Source organism: Bison bison, unplaced genomic scaffold, assembly GCF_000754665.1.
Source record: "Bison bison bison isolate TAMUID 2011002044 unplaced genomic scaffold, Bison_UMD1.0 scf7180017864260, whole genome shotgun sequence".
NCBI lineage: Eukaryota > Metazoa > Chordata > Mammalia > Artiodactyla > Bovidae > Bison > Bison bison.
In genome coordinates, this window is record NW_011494832.1 from 10777217 (window position 1) to 10784511 (window position 7295).

The following is a 7295-nucleotide window of genomic DNA, read 5'->3' on the forward strand; positions in this document are numbered from 1 at the left end:
GGGGAGCAGTCAGGGTGCGCCCAGGGGCAAGGCTCCCACCCCCTCTTCCCTGCAGCTCCGTTTCTGGACTGCCTGACCCTGCCCAGCTCTCGGCACTTGTTCCAGCCTCTCACCGCACCCCCCACTTCTGTGGCACCCGTTTCCCAGTCCCCAGTCTCCCAACATAACCCCTCCAACTTCACAACCACGGGCTCTTCTGTTCTTGGCTGGCTCACATACCCCAGTGGCAGCCCCTCGCAAGCCCCTGAGTTTCCCCCTCGCCACCAGCTCCTCTGCCACTAGCAGCCTCACCCTGCTCGCACAGCAGCACGTCGATGTTGGGAGGGATGTTCAGGGCTCGGTTGGCGATGTGCTTGAGGAGAGTGGTCTTGCCCTTGCTGGGGAATGAGAGCTTTGAGGACCAGGCCGCCTCCCAGAACAAGTCTCTTCTCCCTCTGGCCCCTCCTCTCTCACAGCTCCAGCCCCTCCTCTCCTCACCCATTGGGTCCCACCAGCCCGTAGCGGCGGCCGGCGACGATGTACAGGTCTGCATTGACGAACAGCTCCTTGCCGTGGGCCGAGATGCTGAACTTCTCCAGCTGCGATGGTCAGCAAAGAGTGAGTACAAGAGAACTCCCTTCCGTACGTCTAGCAGCTGCACCTTTTTCTCTGCAGGGAAGCCCCCTCCCCATTCACTGCCTCTAATCAGAGTCCACACCCTAAGCGTGACCAGCCTGTCCCAACCTGCTTCCCTCCAAAGCTGGACTCCAATGCTGGTTATTCTAACTTCTTGCACAGGCTGGGAGAATTCAAGATGTGGAGAATACCTCCCAGCTTTCTTCCCAGTGGACCTCCTCCTCCTACCCACTTCCTCAGTCACCGTGGCCTCTCAAGGGAAGGGGAGAAGCGGCAGGTCCCTGGCTGAGCTGGTAGGAGGGGCCCCTTCGCACCTTACCTTGATGTCAGAGGCATTTTCTAGCATGGCCTGGCGGGAAGACACCTCTGCTTGTGACACAGAGAAGTCATTTTCAGCAGCATTGGCTGCTTTTAACGAAGCCACCTGGCGCTCATACTCCATCTGAGAAGGAAGGAAAGATCACAGTTGAGGCCACTGCCTGCCACTTTCCCGTTGCCACAACACAGACCCATGTCACCAAACACCATGACACTGTGCTCACAGAACAACTGTTTCCTTACTCCAGCTGTTGTATTCAACCCAGCACCCAAAGCTCTCCCTTCACATGTCCCCTACTTGAAACATTAAAACAAAAACTTCTCCCGCCTTTGACTGCTAAGAACCCAAGGTCTTACTTGTTTCTTGAGTTTCTTCTTCTCCTTCTTGCTAAGGTGAGCATAGGGGTCATCAGCTTTGGACTCCCCTTCTTCCTCCTCCTCTTCTCCTTCCTCTGAGCCCTGTGAGAACCAGGCGATGGTAAAAACAAGGGAGCCCTTTGAGAACTTCACGTCATCCACTGCCAGCTCCACGGTCAGCTCTGTCTCTCTCCCAGAATCCTGAAATATCTTGGCGGTGCTCACATTCTCATACCCACTCTGGTTTCCTTGTAGCCCTGTATCCATCTGTGCCACCAGGAAGGTACCTATGTATGTATACATGAAGTGTAAAGGTGTGTATGTACCTGTACCTATGTAACTGTCAATACACTGTAACTGAAGGTAAAACAAAAGGAACAGGTTCTCTTCCTCATGTATCAGACGAGTTTCTCTGCAGGTAAACATGCAAAGCAGAGGTCCAGAAGCCCTGTGCAGAGCCAACAGAATGAGAACTAGCAGGTGCTGGCGGTACAGGGGAGCTCAGAGGTCACTCGATGACACAGATGAGAAGAGTGAGGCCTGAAGAGGTGGCAAGACATACTCAAGATCACACAGGGAGTGGCAGAGCCAGAACCTGGGCTGAGGGTGCCAGCTGTGTCCCTTCCTCTTCTGGATCAAGAGTGCAATTAGGTGCAATTGCAATCAAGTGCAAATTAGGGCACTTGAACTAAGAATGGCTTTTACATTTTTGAAGAGTCTTTCCAAAAACAGAAAAGAAAAATATGTATCAGAGATTGTATGCGGTCTGTAAGTCCAAAGTGTTTACTAGGAAGTCCTTTACAGAAGTTTGCCAACCTCTGCTCTGGGGAGTAAGAGCGCCCCAGGTCACAGCTCACATCCTGCCCCTGGCCCAAGGGCCACCAAGCCTGAGCCCCTCAGCCCACCTCCCCCCAGCACCGAAACACACACCTGCTCTGCCTTCTTGGCCTTCTCCTTCCCTTGCTTGGGCGGTTCCTTTTCTTTTGTTACTTCCTCTTCATCCTCCTCCTCCTCTTCACTCTCCAGAGCAGCAAATTTATTTTGAGGCTACAGGGAAAATCCAGCAGGTCAGGTGTAATGCTCTGATTCTTGAGACCAGCCCACCTCCCACCAGTGTTCCCTCACCTTGGCCTTCCCCTTTGACTTCTCCTCCTTTGTCTTTTTGCCCTTCAACCCTGGCTGTTGTTCCTGAGATACAGCCTGGAAAAGACACACACAGACACACAAATTAATTTGCTATACTATAGCTTGACAAGAATTTCTAGGTAGTCCAGGAGTAGCAGTTAACTGTACTAAGTCTGCCAGGGAGAAAATGAGACCCAGAAAAAACCTGGCCTCCAGCGGGAGACAGACAGTGAAGAGACGAGAAGAGAATAACGGCGAAGCTGAGGGACTGCAAGTTAGACAAATGAGCCACGCAGATGGGATGGCCCTAACACTGGAGGGCTTCCTGCAGAGGGCAAATGTTGAAAGCAGAGAGTGGTCGTGGGCTTGGAGAAGGTGTTCTAGGAAGAAGAGAAAGCATAAAGAATAAAGGCTTCAGGCTTCTCTGGTGGCTTAGTGGTAAAAAATAAAGGCTCCAGCACACAGTCAGGCCGGATTAAAACGTGATGAGGCTGACTGGTACACAAGGCAAGTCCCAAGCAATCCTGCAGGGGGGTCCTGGTGGAAGGGCAAAGACTTCAAAGTCTTTGGTTTAGATTTTGAGTTTGAAAGCAACAGAATCACTGTAAATTTCGGAGTGATAATACTTTTTAAAAAGCTGACTTTGACAGGATAAGCTGACAGTATAAGCAAGACTGGCCTGGCCTAGAAAAGCTAGTTGAAAGCATGAAAAGAAGCCAGGGAATCACCACACTGTAGCCAGAGGTGCCACATGGGGTGGGAGGGACTTGACAGAGCCATATCACCTTATTGATCCGATTCTTCTCTGGCTTGGCCGGCTTAGGAGGATGTTTTTCCTCCTCTTCCTCCTCATCTTCACTCTGATCCTGAATCAGGGCCGCAAAAACATTACCACCCTGGAGAATGAAAGGGCAGAAGTCAGTAGGATGGTCAAGGCTGCACCCCTGGGGTCTCTGTCTACCACTGAGACAGATGGCTTACCTTGGTTTTCTTCCCTCCTCGGGGTACTGGGGCAGGTACTGAAATGACAAGGGGAGAAAGTGAGCTGGGAAAGAGAATGGCCATGTCCACTCCTCAATCTACTCCAACTCCAAGATCAAGGAATGAACCCTTGACTCTTCCTGACTCAAGGGTTCCAGGTACCCATCTCCCCTCAGTGCATTTACCCTCGTCCTCCTCATCGCTGGCTGGTACTGACAGCTTCTTAAGACGCTCCATGAGCTCCTTCTCCTCTCCATCATCATCCACATCCTTTTTCCGCCTCCCTTTTCGGGTGTCTCGCTTCTTTTTTTGCTGCTGAAAGCCAAACAGGGTGAGAGAATGAAGCCTGGGCCGCTGCTGTATCTCTGCCCCAGAGTGCGCTCCCCGTCAGCTGAGTGAACTAGCGTGGGCTGTGGAGGGGCTGGCGGACCGAAGATGCCTCCAGGGAGTGGTGGGTCTGCTGACACCCGTACCTGCTGCTGCTGCTGCTGCTGCTGTTGCTGCTCCTTCTCCTTGAGCACTTTCTCTTCTTCCCCAGCCTGTTTGTCTTCTACTGCCAGCTCCTCGAAGAACTACAACAGGAGTTAAGATCTAGGTAAACACAGCTCAGAGACCAATCAAGCCCTTCACCACCACGCATGTACCCAGGGACCTGCCATGCACATCATCCCACCTTGCTCCCTCTCCCGACAAGACCTCTTCCCCTCCCTCCTGCCCCCACCGACTTCACAGTGCCACCTTCTGCTCGGAAACACCACAGTCCCCTCTCCTCACCCCTCACTGCCTCACCGTCTTTTTGGTCTTCTTGTCCTTCTTCCCTTTCTTCACCACTTTGTCTAGAAGGGTTAAGCAGATGTTGTAAATGATGATGTGCAAATTCCAAAGCCACCCTGATCTCACCTGCCAATCCTCAGTGGACTCTACCCTCCCTAGTCACTGTTTTTCTAGCTCCCTCCCTGGACACTGTCCCATGAGACAGACAATCGTGGCTGGTCTAGTGGGAGGCAGCAAAGGAGAATCCACAAGGTGATGGCAGAGGTGGGAAGTAAGACAGTTTTCAGAGATGATGCCAATGTTATTAAGTGGCAAAATTAGCTGAGCTAGTGGTACCATGAATAACTCAGGATATACTGAGAGAGAAAGACCTTTCCCCACTCCAGTCATCCATGGGGGAGAAAAGTAGGACAAAGTATTATATGTCATTTTTAGAACCTGCAGACCATGAAAACAAAGCCATCTGCTAAGTCAACAAACACCTGGGTCTCTGCCGCACCTGCTCCGCTTGCACTTCCGGCACAAACTGTGCTGTGTTAGGCTTAACTGGGCATCGGTCCTTCATCTCAGAGTGACCTGAGACACTGCTTAGCTCGTGTTCCCAGGGAGCAAAGTGGGAAGTTGAAAAAAGTTCACTGACAAATCCCAGCCTCTCCTTTCTGTCCATCTCCTTTCCTTTTCCCTGAAGATGGAGGGTTACGTCTAACTCCTTCCCAACATAAGACGGGGAGGCAGCCAACAGCCTCGTGATTTCTCTCTACTCCTAGGCCTATCTACCATCACATTCACCCCTAACCATCCCACCGCCTACTGCTATTCGATTCTATCCAAAGGCACTCCTGGAGTCACTTAATTTCCCCCATCCCCAAACAAAAACAAAGCCTTCTGCTATCTACCACATTAAGTATTCTCAGACCAGAATGCCACCGAGTCCAAAACAATCATTTATTCAGATGCTGAGCATCTACAGTGTCAAAAAGTGGATAAAATGAAGGTCAAGCCCTATAATTTAGGGCCTCACAAACGAGAAGGGCGTATCCTATTTCTTCTCCTTTTTCCCTCATCCACACTCATGTTGTGGACACTGGCTTTTCCCTGCTCCTTGGTAACTCCCAGGCATGCTTTTATGCCTGTCTTTGCTTAATCAGTGACCTCCACCCTGAACACACTTCAAAATCTGATCCCTGTACGGGGTGACTAGTGTGATGGAACTGAAAAGATGTGGAGAAATAATGAAAGACTTCCTATATATGCTATTCTGAGGACTCTAATCCTAAAGCCACTAAGAGGGAGGACCCATTGTAGTACACAAGCCGGAATGATGCGATCAGCTCACTCTGACAACACTCAGAAGTGACTCAGACACTAATTTCTCTCCACGGACTAATACAACCACGCCTCCTGACCATTGGTTCAAGTGTGAGAAGTATTATCACCCAGGAGCAGGAAAAGGCTAAGTGTGGCTAAAGCTACTCTGTACCATCTACATCTTACCCCACCACAATGGCTCCTGCCTTTAGTAAGGACACCACTGAAGCGGTTCTTCATTTCAAAGCCAAGTGAGGCACTTTCTGAAAACTTACACTCCCCCCCACCCAATTACTGTTTCTATTCTTGTCTTCACTGAGTCTCAAAAGTGCAGTCCACACTAGCCCCCCTCCTCGTCTTCCATTCCTTTTTGAATATACCACAATCTGACTTACTTTCTAATGAACACTACTTTTGTCAAAGCTGCCACCATCCTCTTAGTTGTTCAATTCAAAAAGGGCTGTTGTTGTGGGGGTTTTTTTGTAGTCCTTATTTTGCTTGATTACTCAGCAACATTCCATGCTAATTCCCTCATCATTTTCATTCTTCTCTCCTGTTGTTACTTAGCGTCAGGGATCCTAATGGTCTGCCTCTGGTTTCTCTGGCTGCTCGCCTTTCTTAGTCTCATCTCCTCAGCCTCCTTCCCTATATGTCTTCCCTTAATTGTTGACGTTCTCTTGGGTTCCCATCTTAGACCTCTTTTCACTTCAATCCAGACACTCTCTAGGGGACTCCTCGGATCCAACAGCTCAACTACACCTGTGTCCTCACTCCCAGTCTACCGCTCTCTCCATGGCCACTGAACAAACTCCTTGCCATCTCAGAAATCTCCAGTTTAGCATTCAATAGCTGACCTTACCTCTTCCTGCTTCCCAACCCATAGCCCATTACAGCTTTCAATGAAGAGCCTAGTACCCACGGAATTATTCAAGTGATGTCAGCCTTAATTCTTCTCCCCTTAGTTGGTTCCCAGCTCTAGTCAATGCCCTGACTTCCTCTCTTATCACTTCTCACAGGGATCTTTACCAGAGCCTCCTAAATGGTCTCCCTGACTCCAATCATTTCTATGCACTTCAATGGGTCTTCCTTCTTAACATCTTTAGGATTAAATTCCTTGGAATACTGTATAAAGCCTTTCAGTATCTTGTCTTGCACTTCTTTTCAATACCATCACATAAGTCAGTACAATACTGGGAACCAGCCAGGCTCAACTACATCTCTATCTTTGCATTAACTGTACCCTCTGCTTGCTTAGAACCTTCTTCCCCTTGCTAACTCATAATGATCCTTCGAGAATGAACTCAGCTATCACATATTCCTGGGAGGCTTTGCTGACGCTCCCATCCTATCTGCCTATATGTTGCCCCTGTCTTCTCTAGTCCCACAGCATTCTCAAGCACATTCCCTGACTAAAGCTCTGTCCCCTACACTAGACTTGCCCCTTCTCCATAGGCAAGTCTTTTCATCCCTACATCTCCAGCTCTGTACAATTAGTCACTGTTTACCCACTATAATTATTTCCATCCATCTTATCTCTCTCTTGAAGTACCTTCAAGTCTGGGAGAAGGTCTTCATATTTTTTTGTCCCTTCTCCAAAGCACAATGCATAATTAAAAACAAGTGGCTCAACAAACATTAGCTGTTTTTAAGTAAAACTTAATCCTCCATTCCAACACCCAGTATCTACCTTCTTGCTCCACTTGAGTCAAAAAGGTGTCTTATGAAAGCTGTCTTAGGCACGACTCCATGAAGGAATCAGCCTCTCTTGAGAAGCAGATGGGACCCCAGGTGAGTGCGAGTTGCGCTGGCACGGAAGA

The 7295-nt window shown here is 49.5% G+C and overlaps 1 protein-coding gene across 1 annotated transcript in view; it reads right to left on the minus strand.

Moving 5' to 3' along the window:
* ABCF1 (ATP-binding cassette, sub-family F (GCN20), member 1) overlaps positions 1–7295 on the minus strand; it is a 13379-nt gene that overhangs the window by 5268 nt on the left and 816 nt on the right. The window contains exons 2-12 of the mRNA XM_010848200.1: positions 4186–4232; positions 3870–3968; positions 3582–3711; positions 3397–3434; positions 3201–3311; positions 2416–2490; positions 2221–2337; positions 1291–1392; positions 935–1057; positions 478–578; positions 239–377 (exon numbers count right to left, since the gene is read on the minus strand). Of these exons, the coding sequence (XP_010846502.1) occupies positions 239–377; positions 478–578; positions 935–1057; positions 1291–1392; positions 2221–2337; positions 2416–2490; positions 3201–3311; positions 3397–3434; positions 3582–3711; positions 3870–3968; positions 4186–4232 (1082 nt within the window). The remainder of the gene's footprint in view (positions 1–238; positions 378–477; positions 579–934; positions 1058–1290; positions 1393–2220; positions 2338–2415; positions 2491–3200; positions 3312–3396; positions 3435–3581; positions 3712–3869; positions 3969–4185; positions 4233–7295) is intronic.